A 14,130-nucleotide genomic window follows, 5' to 3' on the forward strand; every position below is an offset into this window, starting at 1 on the left:
TTTCAGTACAGTGGCAGAAATGTCAGTTCCCTTCCAGTTTCAGTATGGAAAACAATAAATTAATTTGATATATAATCTTGTTAGAGTTTAATATATTGGTACATTTAAACATACCATTGTTTTTCCCCAGTTCAGATCATTTTAGTTTTTGCAATATTTATTCATAATTTTCAAAGGTGATCGGTGATTTTTGGATGCCTCCATGGGGGGCTCATCTGGAGACGCTTCAGAGGGGTCTGATTTTCAAAAGATGGGCACTCATCACTTTCTGAAAATGAGGTCTCTCTAAGATATCTAAAATTATTAGTCACTTTTGTCACCCACTAATATTATTATATTATTATTTTGCTTGATGCCTTTGAACTAGTGACCTTCAACTCATTCCATTGTCTAATGTCACTTTTATAAGAAAGGAGATAGAGGAGGTACTGGATGGCTCAAAGAATTAGTAAAGACTAAGATTTACCAATTTTACCGCTGAGAGGCTGCACAGAATTTCTCTCAGAACACACGTGACTAAAATGTGAATGAGTTAGTGGTCTTAACCCAGTTCCTAGTGAACAAATGTGCACAGAACTCACAACATCCTCCCAACTGGCTCCCTTGTGGCAGTCTCAGCAGAACGACCAGCAACTGAATGGACAGTTGAATAATCTCTCCAGATCAGGGTTGAGGCAAATCAGCTGATTGCTATGGCGAATATTTGCATTGCTACTCTATCTGTTCTGTGGCTAAGGAAGACCTCAGTCTCCTGCACCATTCAGGAGCCCTTCAATCATTAAGGGGAAAGAAAAATAAATTAACTAACTAAAGGCAATTTAGAGAGTATTGGTTTAATGCTATATGCACTCACTCCACCTCTAAAACTTACCAGGAATCTTGTTTTTCTTTTGCAGCCTAATTTAGGTGGAGTGATGTACATCGGTTCTTCTGCACCTACTGGCTCTGCTCTACAGAAGTACTTTCTCAATTCACCTTACATCTTCAGTCTACCAACCCCGACTTCTTTTACACCCACCACTTTCTCTAACTTCTAACACAGGATCTATGAATAGGAATATGTGTACGGGGGGTGGGGGAGCTCCTTAATGCTTTGCAGCAAAAATAGTAATATGTGGGTCATTGCTTCAGGGAATGAGGAGACTAGTTTGTTGAGTGACACTATAGAATTTAAATGTTGTTTCTGTGTAGACTGATATGTACCAGAAAGTTTGTTTCACTGACTATTATCATTACATTTTTATTGATTATATATTTGGAATGACTGATAATAGGGCATATATAATATGCAAAACATTATATAGAGAGTGTATATTATATATAATATTTTACATATTATTTATATAATTGTTCTGTGTTTTAAGAGGGGGTGGGGGGAGAAGCATTTAACTACCAAAGCAAAAACCTTTAAAAAATAACCATCTATTTTGGTTGCACAGGGGGAGAAGATGTTTAAAAGTATCTACAATGTAATAATTCTTATACTGTGATGATTTATTTTCTCCCTTTTACACAACTATCAAATCCAGTGGAGGCAGCTGACATATGAAAATGGGTAGGCAAAGTTGGCCCACAAAGGTGTCCTCAAGGCCAGCAGTGGGTAATGATCATACTATAATGGAATCAAAATAGGGTAGGCAAAACAGGATAGACTGTGACTGTCCTGGTAAGAAGATTCCATTGGTCAAATCTATCCCCAGGACAGTGTTCATGTTAACTAAAGATGAGTTTTAGATGCAAAAGGCAGACCCTAACTTGTTTCAGATTTAGGAATGTTGACATGCTGGCTTTTGATTCAGCCAGTTACAAGGATAGGAGTCTGCTTTAAAATTTTGGATCCATATATAGATGCAAATGTCCTCAAAATTTGGCATGTTTGGAGTCAAGTTTAATTTCATTTCCATCTCCAGTGAAAACAGGGAGAAACTGCTTCCACAGACATCCATCTCTTTTATACTGTTTTAAAATCTAACCTAAGTTTGGGGATATCTTCCCACTGCCTGGATTATAAAATCACGAATTCTGAATACATGAATAACTGCCACCAGGCTCAGTAGCCTGGTGGTGAGATATTGCCTGATATTGAGGAGCAGTGTCTGGTTTCCTGTTTACTAGATGGTAGAAAATGAAGGAAGAGTTCGTGAAGTTGGAAGCTGCATCCGCAGGGGAGTAATGCTGATCTATTGGCTCTTTAGATTGTAATGGTCAATCTGTGTAGCTACCAGGGCTGGCTCCAGGCACCAGGGCAGCAAGCAGGTGCTCGGGGCAGCCAACGGAAAGGGGTGGCACGTCCAGCTCTTCGGCGGCAGCAGTAGAGCTGCCGCTGAAGTGCCACCAATTGCAAAAACGCTGGAGCCGGCCCTGGTAGCTACAATAACAATCAAAGAAGAGAGGTTCACAAGCTATGAATTGGGACCTCCAAGAGATGAGGGGAAAGTCAGCTGAAATTGTCTAGGAGGAGGTGAATGAGTTCCCAGTCCCTGTCTTCCTCTGAAGTCAGATTTTTCTAAGCCACTTAAATCTGGGTCCTCCTCAGATTTTACCACCCTGAGTCTCACAGGGTGGCCTACTTTGAAGGCCCCAGAGAGGATACTCAGATGAGTCTGGGGAGGAGAAGTTGTGTGGGTGTAATCCATGCCTGCTTGGTGTGGTAATCTGTCCCCCTCTAGTGGCAGCTAGCCCAAAGAGGAATTGATGAGTCTGCTACAGCCTTGGCTATTAGCCACGTAGCTTTTAGCTCATTCAGCAGAGGTTCATACACTAAAGTTAGGAGTCCCAGGTTCAATCCTGCCCACAAATTACTTGGGTCTGTTGGCATTACACCTGGAAGATGAAGAAAAGTAGCCCATTGCAGAATGAAGTCTTGGGCCTGTGAGCCAAATAGAATTAAAGAAACTAGTTCTTCATTTTTCAAGCATTCATTGGATTTGTACCTGTCATACCTCACAAGGGTTCTGAGACTCATTTTTCTCTGTACTCATTTTATCTCTCTTTGCCTCTATTTCCCCATCTATAAAATCCCACCTCGCAGGGAGTAGGTTGTCTTAATTATTTGTTTGTAAAGTATTTTGAATGTCAAAAAGTTCTGTATTAATTCTAAAGCCCAGCTCATCCCACTGTTATCTATTCAAGGACTGGACCCAAACAGGTCTCCATGGATGGGGGGAACTCAAGTGGTTCGATAGCACTGTCCATCCCCAGGACCATCAGAAGATGCTTTGTAGGACCAGGATCCATGCAGGGGGGAGGCAGGCTAGGGGAGGAGTTGGTGGCTCATGACTGTGGTGACACCAATCATCTCGTCTGACCTTATGGAGATTTCCAAAAAAGGTAACCCAGCCCTCAGGCTGTATATTATATATTCTGTGGAGCTCCTCTCTCCTGATAGAACAACGTAGAGGGATCTCTGTGACCTGATGCTAATGGAAATTTCTTCTCCTGAGCTCAATCCCATGGGTTTTACCTTGGGAGAGGACAATCTATCCGAAGATTATCAGAGAGCCACATCTGTCCCAGGATTCCCAGCTCCATATATAGCCAATGGTCTTCATAGGTTCATGGCTCACAACCTAATAGGAAACAGCTATTTTATGCTAATTAACATTTCTTCCTATTGCCTTTTATAAACATTAAACACTGAGTTTGTCCTTACCATAGTAAACCCTCTTGCCAGATGCTGAGCTGATGTTGAAATCAGTGGGAAATGCAGGTGCTGAGCACCTCTCAGGATCAGACCCTGTACACTGAGGCATGAATGCAATTGGAAAAAAGGACCTAGAAACAGCTTTCCCATAATCCTTTGCAAATCTATGAGGCCTATTTTTTGGGAACAGGCTTAGCTAATAATCAAAGAGAACCTACTCGACTTCTGTAGTGCAGAGAGAGCCACTTGGATGCTTTGTTAATTCCTCAAAAGACATCAAGAAAAAGTTTGGTGCCCAGCCTTCAAGTCACATCTGCTTGCGCTGTACTTTTCATTATGCTGTATTCACAGTCTCTGGTTTGTCTGGCTTTTTTTTTGGTCTGTCAAATTACTACTGGCTTATGGAAATCAATAAACATAATTTTAAAATCTTCATTGTTCAGTAATTATTATTACAATGTATAAATAATGCTTTGGAAAATGATTTCTAAAATGTATATTATTTCATCTAGAGGGATTTTTTTCCCTCATAAAACATCCTACTTTTTATAATAAAATACATATGCTTACTAGCAAAGGGCCAGATCCTGGAAACACTTACTACCTGGTGCTGTTCTTACTACAGAGAGTACAGGCTACTGCAATGGAAAGGAAAGGAAAGTCAAGAAGAGAGTGACAGGACAGACCCAGTTAATCCCTACATGGTGGCCTCCAGTGCCATTTTACAACCATGTTCATTTCTCTTGCAAAGCATAGCTAACAGGGGCGGCTCTACGTTTTTGGCCGCCCCAAGCAGCGGACCTCCCGCGGGCATGACTGCAGAGGGACCGCTGGTCCCGCGTGGCTCGGCTGGACCTCCCGCGGCTGCGGACGGTTCGTGGGTCCGGCGGCTCCGCTTGAGCTGCCGCAGTCATGCCTGCGGGAGGTCCAGCCGAGCCGAGGGACGAGCGCCCCGTCCGCAGTCAGGCCTGCGGCAGGTCCACTCGTCCCGGGGCTCCGGTGGACCTCCCGCAGGCATGACTGCGGCAGGTCCACCGGCCCAGCCTCCCGCCCCTCCCGGCGGCAGGGGACGCTGCCTAGATTTTGCCGCCCTAGGCACCAGCTTGTTTTGCTGGTGCCTAGAGCCGCCCCTGATAGCTAATAACACAGTGAAGTACAGTTTGCAATTGCTGAGTTTCATTCTGCTCCAGCAGTGACCCTAGGACAAAACCTCTGTTGGCTACTTAGATTGTAAACGCTTCTGTGTTTGTGCAGCACCTAGCGCAGCGTGTCCTGGTCCCTGGCTAGAGCTCGTAGGTGCTACAGTAAGACAAATATAATATTTCTCAAGTGCAGAGTGGGGGAAACTAGCTCATTGTTGAGCCTGAGGCAGTTTTCCATTGCTGTCTCTTTGCTTGTTTTATGCTGTTTATGGAGGATAGTGCATGGTGAGAGGGAAGTGGCCTTCACTACACCTTTCTGTAAGGCCCACTTCTCTAACAGAAAGCCTGATCCAGCACCCCCTGAAGTTACTAGATAGACTCTGATTAATTACAGTGAGCAGTAGATTGAGCCCAGAGTGCACAAAACACATGAGCAGCCAATGTGACATTACTTCCTCCCTGCAGTGCTCCTGATGACAGCGTCATGGCAGAACCTTTACCCAAATTTCTGCTGGCTAGAATGTGACCTGTCTACATTTTTTCCTGATATGCACAAACATGATGTGGACGCAAGGAGGGAAAGAAATTGTTTAGGGTGGGTTCAGCCGTAACTAAGGGTGAAGGGAGGAAACAGAACAGAAACATTTAGGCTGAATATCAAGAAAAACATCCTAACATTGAAGTCAAGTAGGCTGTGGAATAATCTCCCAAAGGAAGTAGTGGAAACCTTATCAATGAGTCATTTCAAACCAGAGAGGACAAAGCAGGGAACAGTCATGCACTGGAAGGGAATGGAAAGAATTACCTCAGGGGTCTTTTCCATCTCTAATGTCATCCCTACAGTCATCCATACTGCAGTTTGCTTTTTATTCTGAAAGAAAATTGGTCTGCAAATACAATGCAAGCAGTAATGACGCTTCCTAAGAAAAAACCCTGAAATATTTCTTTGAGTGCAAGAGCCTAGGAAACGCTTTTCAAATCAACTTGAATAATATGAAGTATGTTAACGAGTTTTAGAGTATTTTCTTTTTCATCAGCGCTTCCAGAATGTGTGTCTGTCCTGGCAGCAGTTTTCTTGCAATTTGATGAAACATCAGGATATTCTATCCAGCCAGATTACGAGTAGAGTGTTTCCAGGAATGAGTTTGAAAGGACAGATCCGCAGCTGCAGCAAATCAGGATAGCTTTGTTGATTTCAGTGCAGAGCTACACCAGTTTACAGCAACTAAAGACCTGGCCTATTTACTGTTAAAAATAAAAAGATTACTTCCATTTTACCCAAAGTTTCACTAAAAGGAGGCACAGTTGCTTTTTCTTTTTATTAAAATCTGTCCACTTTGGGTAATTATATTTTGCCTACTTAAAATTCCCTTTGTAGTTTCCTTTCGCCACAGTATTCTGCCCCTCCTGCTCCAAAGAGTTGTGAGCCTATATTCTGTAAATTAGTGTACCAAGTTTGTAAGGCACCTTGGTATCCTTGTGGACAGCAGGTGCTATATACACGTAATATTCTTGTCATTTTTTTAAGCTGAACTCATTGGCCCACCTCGGCTTTTTTTTTTAAATCAATGATTTTAAAATAACAGTAATAATGTTACTTGTATATATTATACAGTGCTAGTCATGTTGTACCATACATCCCCGGAAAGTGCCAAGATACCCTGGGGATGGGTGTGGAATAAGAACTGAATAGAATGTAATTTCTTACCTGAAAGAGTTGAAGACATCCTGTTGCTTGGCTTGTTGTTAAGTCAGAGAGTGCTTTTTGGCAGCTTACCACACTAAAGCACACATGTAATGTTGTTCCAGTGGAGACAAGGGTAGATTTTAATGGATTCCTGCTGCCAGTTGTTGCCTGAAGGTTGCTGGCACTCTGTGAGGGGAACACCCAAAACAGCCACCAGGGGGCACCATCCCAGTCAGTACTAACATGAGGCAGAAATGAGGGGGTAAATGGGAGTACTGAATGGAGTAATGCAGACAGGAGCAAAGAGAATTGAGAGGGTCCAAAAATACCCAGTTTCCTCTCCTGGACTGAAGAATGTGCTGAAGACCAGATGCTTCCCAAAAGTATCCAACCTTGGCAATTTTGCCTGTCTATTGGTGCCCTCTGTAGCAGCCTGCACACCCTGCTATGACAGTGTATGAGAGTCGTAATACTGCCTAACCTGCCCCTGGGTGGAATTTCTCTGGCATAGCCACTGTGTAGGACAGAGCAGCTCTGAGGTGGCCTAATTTACACTTTTTGACTGGAACACCCAATCGAAAACGTACCCTGGCGGCTCCGGTCGGCACTGCTGAGCAGGCCGTTAAAAGTCCAGTCGGTGGCGCAGTGGGGGCCTGGGGCTAAGGCAGGCTCCCTGCCTGCCCTAGCTTCACACGGCTCTCAGAAGCAGCCACCAGGTCCCTCTGGCTCCTAGGCACATGTGGACAGCCAGGGAGGCTCTGTGAGCTGCCCCACCCTAGTGCCAGCTCAGCAGCTCCCATTGGCCAGGAACCATGGCCAGTGGGAGCTGCAGGGGTGGCACCTGCAGGCATGAGGCAGAGGGGCAGGAGGGGCGCCCCCCCCCCCCCACCCTAGGGGCAGGCAGGACCCTGCGGCTGCTGGGAGCCTTCCTGGGAGCCACAGTAAATGCACCCTGAACCCTGAACCCTGAACTGAACCCACACCCCCTGCCCCAGCCCCCCTCCCTCCCCTCTCCTAAACTCCCTTCCGGAGCCCATACCACCACCCCGCACCCTCCCCCCCACCCCCAGCCCGAGCCCCCCCCCCCCCCCTGAGCCTGCACCCTCCTCCACTCTCCAAACCCCCCCCCCCGGCCCTCTCCTCTCCCCAAAAAACTTATCCTCCCCCCCCACCCCAGAGCCTGCACCCCCAGCCGAAGTCCTCACCCCAACCTCCTGCCCTAGCCTGGAACCCGCTCCCGCACTCTGAACCCCTCATCCCTGGCCCCATCCCAGAGCCCACACCCGCAGACGAAGCTCTCACCTCCCCACACACCCCAACTCTCTGCCCCAGCTCAGTGAAAGTGAGTGAGGGTGGGGGAGAGTGAGCGACGGCGGCAGGGGGGATGGAGCGAGCAAGGGCGGAGCCTCAGAGAAGGGGAGGAGAAGGGGGGGCATTGGGGCAGGGCAGGGGTGTTCAGGTTTGTGCCATTAGAAAATTGGCAACCCTATTTACACAAGAGAGAGATAAGGTGAGTGAGGTAATATCTTTTAGTGGCCCAACTCCTGTGGTGAGAGATCCACGGTTTTGAGCTACACAGAGCTCTTCTTCAGTCACAGATCTGAGAAGAGCTCTGTGTAGCTCAAAAGCTGGTCTCTCTCACCAACAGAAGTTGGGCTACCAAAAGCTATTACCTCACCCACCTCATCTCTCTGGTATTCTGGGACTGACCTGGCTACAACAATATTGCATACACCAATATCATGATTTACACTCAGCTGTTTTGTCCCCTGATCAGACCAGAATCCCCCTAGCTGTGTGCTCTGGCTTAAAGCTGCCTTTGCCCTGAGCTGTGCCTGTGTTTCTTGCGCCACCTGGAGGCGTGCAAAATATAGCCTCAAACTTTGGCTTTGAGGGGATTTCTCCAGCCTCTGGACTGCCTCCAAAATGTCAGGACTTTTGGCTGTGGATACCTCAATGCTGGCAGGTGCCGGCACATTGACCACGAATGTGGCATTGACTAGAACAGAAGAGCTCTAAAGAGATGGAGCCTGTCCAGGCAGGCCCCAAAGAAGATAATTCTTGAGCTCATTGTTTCAGTTCACTTTAAATTTGGGGCCTGTCCTAATTAAAAGCTGTTTCGTGTCTTTTTTTCCTCTCTCTCGTGGTTGCGATAGTAGGTGGGGGCAGAGGCTGGTGTTAGCCAAGCTTTTCAGTAGAGTAGGCAGTTGTGCGGCTCCCACCAGTTCCCATTGCCACATAGAGGAACAAGGGGAAGAAAACCAGCTTCCCTCTGTGCCTGGAAGGGTGAGAGAAAAGAGACTGTCCCCATCCCATCAGCAGCTCCCTCAGCCCATGGCAGGTGAGAGGAAGAAGAATATGCTGTGAGCCTGACTGAGGGAAAATGGAAGAAGACAAGCAATGAGCTGAGGGGGAAAAAGGAATGAGAAAGAGGGAAAGGAGGACAGACAGAGAACAAGGGTGGGGTGGGATGGGGAAGGAGACGGAGAAGAGGCTACCAGAGCAAGTGAGACTGAGAGTGGTGCTCCAAAGGATGGTGGGACTGGGAAAGTGCAGGGGATGGTAGTAGGGCAAAGAGAGAACCATGGGGGCAAGCTGGGATTGAGACACATGCAAAAGGATGGGGAGCCCTGGTGAAAGGGGGAATGGAAAGTGATTGGGGATAAACAGAAAAAGAAATGAGGGCAGCCAAAGAGTGGGAAGAAACAGAGATGGTGAAAAATGGAAGAGAAAATAAAAGGAATTAACAGAGAAGAGGAAATGTCATGGAGACCAAAGACAAAAATAAACTTGGGGTGGGGGAGAAAAGCCATATGTAACCTACAGGTTTGTACATTGTATTTTGTGGCTTCATGTTGACACTTCTATTATATTCCCCTGTCATAAAGAAGCAGGGAAATCTAGAATCTATGGACCCGTTGACACCCTGCAAGTGGAGAGAATCTTTGGGGCATTTGTGGGATTGGGCTGTGGGATAGATACTGGAACCTGTGGCAGGGGTTGTACTAGCCCCTTTCCCGGCTCTCTCCTCTGTTTCCCTGCCCACCCCTCAGTGAGAATCATTGCCAGTTCATTTGCTTTACATCATTTCACTGGCAACAGTGCGCTCTTGTGGCCAAGTAAGGATGTGTCAGAAGTAAGAGCACTATTTAAATGTGTGATGCCGCACTCCAGTTTCAGTGACATCTGTTAGTTCAGCTCTTTCATTTTCATAAAGATGTGAAATTTCACGCTGCCAGCTTGCAACTGGGTTTATAATTTGGCAAAGAATTTTTTTTAAATCGTGTCATTACAAAGCATTACCGCCCATACATTAGCATCTTAGTACAAAGCCTCGCTGAGAACCAACTTTCCAGTGTAATTTTCCTGCATGTCTGCCAAACAGTCCATGGAAAGAACCATCTGTGATGTCTTATGGGGGCATTTCTCGGTCATAGCTTCCAAAGGGTAACTAAAATCTCTTCCGTAAAACATAAGCCATCAGCACACATGGTGTGGGTTTTCACATAAGAGTTTCTAGAATAAATGATAACATCCACTCTCTGGTCTTATAACAGGTCCACACAAGCCACCCAGTATCTGTCTAAAAGCCAACGACATCAAGGCCAGGTCCATCCAGTCCAGAGTGCCCAAGGCCCTGCCAAGTGATACAAGTCCTCTGTGAATCCATCAGTCCCAATCATCAGTGATCTCCATGGCCTCATCCATCCATCATTCTCCTCCATCCATCTCCCACTTATGACCAACTCCAGCCATTTACCCATCCATTTTTAGGACTTGTTATAGCCTTGTTTTTCTCCTCTCCTGCCAATCCTTTCCGTAAGTTTACCCACCTGTGTGAAGAAGAACTTCCTTTTATTTTCCTAAATATTTGTTTTATTGATTTTTTTATTTTTATTTTTTTTAGGACCCCTAATATGTTTTTTAATTATCTTTTTTATCCTTTTTTTCTATCTCTTTCTCCTTTTCACTCATGATATTATATCCTCTCTTCATCTCCTCTTTTTATCCTCTTTTTCTCCTATTCCTCTTGTTCTCTCCCTCTTATTCCTCCCCTCCCCTCTCCCTCTCCTTCCCCTTTCCTTCTTTTCTTTTCTTTTTTTTTTCTTTCTTTTTTCTAGTTTTTTTGAGGTGAGGATCTGATTTCTGTCTACTTTATTAGTGCTAGATATGGTTTTTTATATGATTTATATATATCTCATATATTATCTCTTTATTCTATTCTCTATCCTTATTAATTATTCCCTTTTTTTTTTTTGCTTTTTTCTTATTCCTTTTTCTTCGCACATCTCATCACTCTAACTCTCCAATATCCAAGATCTTTTTTCCTTTTTTTCTCGTTGCCATAGAGCCATGTTGTATGTGTGGTTGTATTTTTTTTTTTATAGTTATAGTTTTATTTTTTTTTATTTTATTTTTATTTTATCATTTTTTTTTTTTTGCCATTTTTTTTTTTTTTTGATCTTTTCTTTTCAATTTTTCTTTTGTCTTCTTATTACTTAGTTTAGTTCTTTCTTAGTTATCTTTTCTTTTTTTGTTTTTCAACAATCTACCCCCATTGTTTTAATTTTTCCAGATCATTTATGATTAAATTGAATAGGATTGGTCCTAGGACTGACCCCCCTCCCCTCTCCTCATAGTTACAATTTACCATTAACCCTACCCTTTCCTTCTTCCTACCCTAGTTTCTTCAATCCATGACCTTCCCTCCCTTTTATCCCATGACAGCTTAATTTACGTAAGAGCCTTGCACAAGGACCTTCCTTCTTCTGGCTTTCTTGTCACTATGGAAATCTAACTCCTTGTCATGTTTGTTGTGTCCTCCCTTTCAAATCTTTGTCTAATATGTAAGAAGATTCTTAGATCCACAATTTTGTTTGACCTTTTATACAGAATTTCAAGAGTTTTTGTTTTTCTAATTTTATTTTTTTTATATTCTCAACTAATTTTATTGTTTCTTTTTTAGACTTGCACTAATTTAGACTTCTTTGTGCTTATGACCAACCCATAGCCCCTTTTTAAATATTCACCCCTAGAGCATCATTTAAGTCATAGGTTAAACCGATTTAAAGGGACAGGTTACCAAACCTTTAAAGGACAGGTTTTGAGTCATTTTTCCTCTTTTTGTTCTTTTTGGTGTTTGCCATCTGGTCTTAATCTTTTGTAATGTCATTTGAGTCAAATTCCTCAAAATCCTCAAACCCCATCTGGTCCACCTCCTCCTCTTCATACAGTCATCAATTTGTCACTCCAAAAAGCCAAGTCCCACTAACATCCTCTCAGGAATCTCAGAAAGATCCCAGAATCCAAAATTGAAAGGGTGAAATCTTCATTTTTTTTTTTTTATTTTTTTTTTTTTTTTTCTTTCCTTATTTCCCTTGGCTTTGTGTCTTGACTCCTCTGCTTCTCTGATGTAAAGCCTTTATGTTTTTAAAAAAATTTTTTTGTTTTTTTTCTGGTTTTTCTCTTTTCTTACTCTTTCTCTTTTCTTCTTTTTTTTTCTCTTGCTTCTTTGCACTGTTTGTGCTTCTTTTTATTTCTTGACTTTTGGGATTTGACTTTTACTTTTTCTCTCTTTTCTTTCTTTCTTTTTTCTGGCTTCTTTTAGTCTTTTTTTTTTTTTTTTTTTTTTTTTTTTTTTTTTTTTTGTTTTTTTTTGGGTATTTATATACATTAGTTCTTAAAATGGGGCATATGCAACTTCCAGGATTTGCTTTTTTTTTTTGTTTTTTTTTTTTTTTTAAACTATTTTAACTAACTAACTTTAACTTTTTTTTTTTTTTTTAAATAGAACAGTTTGAAATGTTGGGCAGTTGAGATCCCACCACAGGGATGTGTTGGGATATTGTATTATATTCACTATATCCTATATTCCTGCTCCTAGTTACCCTACCTCTTGGCCCTTACCTCCTCCCTCCTCTCCTTAAATCTCTCCTCCCTCCCCTTGTGGGTTCTCGCTGCTCCATGAAGCAGTCAGCAGTCATTTAAAATGCATTTAATTTATTCTCTTTTTTTCTCCTGAAAGTGAAAAAATTCCCAGTCAATGGGGATAAAATTGAACCCCCATTATATTGGGTTCTTAATTTTGATAGCCTCTCTTCTAATTTTAGCATTTCATTCATCACATTACTGTCCTCCTGGGTGGGGTACGATAATAGATCCCTTGTTATATTTTTTTTAGAGAGCATGAAATTTCTATCCATAAAGACTCTATGGGACCTGTGATCGGAATTTTTTTTTTTTTTTCATTTGAACACTTTCTTTTATTTAATATATAGTCCCTCCTCCCCACTGCTCCTGTTCTGTCCTTTCGATATTATTTTTGTACGGAATGATTGTGTCCCATTGATTTGGTCTCAGTCCACCAGTCTGTGATGCCCTATTATATCTATATATCCCTTATTCAAGGGGCAGTTCACCACCCCATCTATTTATTTTTACTTTGGCATTTGTGTACAAGCACTTAAAAAAAAAAACCCTGTTTATTAGCCTGCCTTTCTTTTTCTGATGTGCAGATTTTTTTTTGTGATTATATATCATGATCTCCGGCGGCATTACACTTCTCTTTTTCCTCTGCTCCTGACTGACTATGGAGATTCTCTATCATCACTCCTCCTCAAGAAAGTCTGTGTCCGATCCACACGCTCCTCTGCAGCAGTCAGCTTTCCCCCATCTCCTAGTAAAAAAAACTCTACAACAACTTTTAATGTTTAGTGCCAGCAGTCTGGTTCCACTTTGGTTTAGGTGGAGCCCATCATATACTTTTAGATTCCATCTGTATCTTGAGCTAATCAGACCCCCTGACAAAATTAAGTTCTGATATGAATTATATCTCTCATGATCCAATTTATACTTAAAGACTATTCTTTGTGAAGGAACTTTGCTGCTTTACAGTACATCGGATAGGAACAATCTATTGAAGTTTATCTAGTGGATAAGGCAACATCTTGGGTAAACAAGTTCCTGATTACATTATAATTTTTAACAGTGAGGGTAATTAACCATTGGAACACCCTGCCAAGGGACATGGTGGGTTCTCCATCTTCTCATGTCATCAGATCAAACCTGGATGCCCTTCTGGAAGACACACATTAGTCAAATACAAATTATTGGGCTCAGTACAGGAGTAAGTGGCTGAAAGTCTATGCCCTGTGTCAGACAGCAGGTCAGACTAGATCATCTAATGGTCCCTTCTGGCCTCAAAAATCTATGAAAAATTTCCGCAAGTTCAGGAGTATTATGGGAAAATTCCAAATAGGTCCATTACCCTTCGATTACTTAAATGCCCCCTACGGCTATAAGCAGATGTGATATTCCTCACTTCCTGTCCTAAATTCATGTGCAGAGTTTCTGTGCACTCTTGAATAGATGCATTTTATTTTCTTGGAGCCTTTCTAAAAAAGAGATCCTCTAGCTACAGGGCTTGATTCAGAAAGCACTAAGAGAAATTCTCTAGTCTGCGTTATGTCATGGTCCCTTCCAGCCTTTAACTCTGTGGAACTTTGATTCCAGTGGTCTTCTCAATGTGCGCACAATATGCCTCAGGTGGCACATGACCAGGATTCATCATCAAATTTGGTCCAATGGCTGGATCATTAGCTTGCCCAGGCCAGGTACTGACGGGGAGCGCAACATGAATGCAGATCCATGCCCCCTAT

The 14,130-nt window shown here is 43.0% G+C and overlaps 1 protein-coding gene and 1 long non-coding RNA gene across 15 annotated transcripts in view; both read left to right on the forward strand.

The window, feature by feature from the left end:
• Positions 1-1,294, forward strand: part of LMNTD1 (lamin tail domain containing 1) — a 295,495-nt gene extending 294,201 nt beyond the window's left edge. For 13 of the 14 annotated variants that reach the window (XM_039520482.1, XM_039520489.1, XM_039520486.1 and 10 more), the window contains one exon: positions 897-1,027. Coding sequence is in view for 1 of the 14 variants with exons in the window: in XM_039520485.1 (XP_039376419.1) it covers positions 897-1,037 (141 nt within the window). In the remaining 13 variants the exon portion in view is untranslated. Of the gene's footprint in view, positions 1-896 lie in introns of all 14 variants that reach the window. The other variant, XM_039520485.1, reaches the window with a different exon arrangement.
• A 66-nt stretch (positions 1,295-1,360) lies between these two features.
• LOC120381635 lies at positions 1,361-4,078 on the forward strand. Its single transcript, XR_005588115.1, has 2 exons — positions 1,361-3,330; positions 3,658-4,078. It is a non-coding gene; the product is annotated as an uncharacterized LOC120381635 (long non-coding RNA).
• The last annotated feature ends 10,052 nt before the right edge of the window (positions 4,079-14,130 follow it).

The sequence above is a fragment of the Mauremys reevesii genome, linkage group 1, assembly GCF_016161935.1.
Source record: "Mauremys reevesii isolate NIE-2019 linkage group 1, ASM1616193v1, whole genome shotgun sequence".
Classification (NCBI taxonomy): domain Eukaryota; kingdom Metazoa; phylum Chordata; order Testudines; family Geoemydidae; genus Mauremys; species Mauremys reevesii.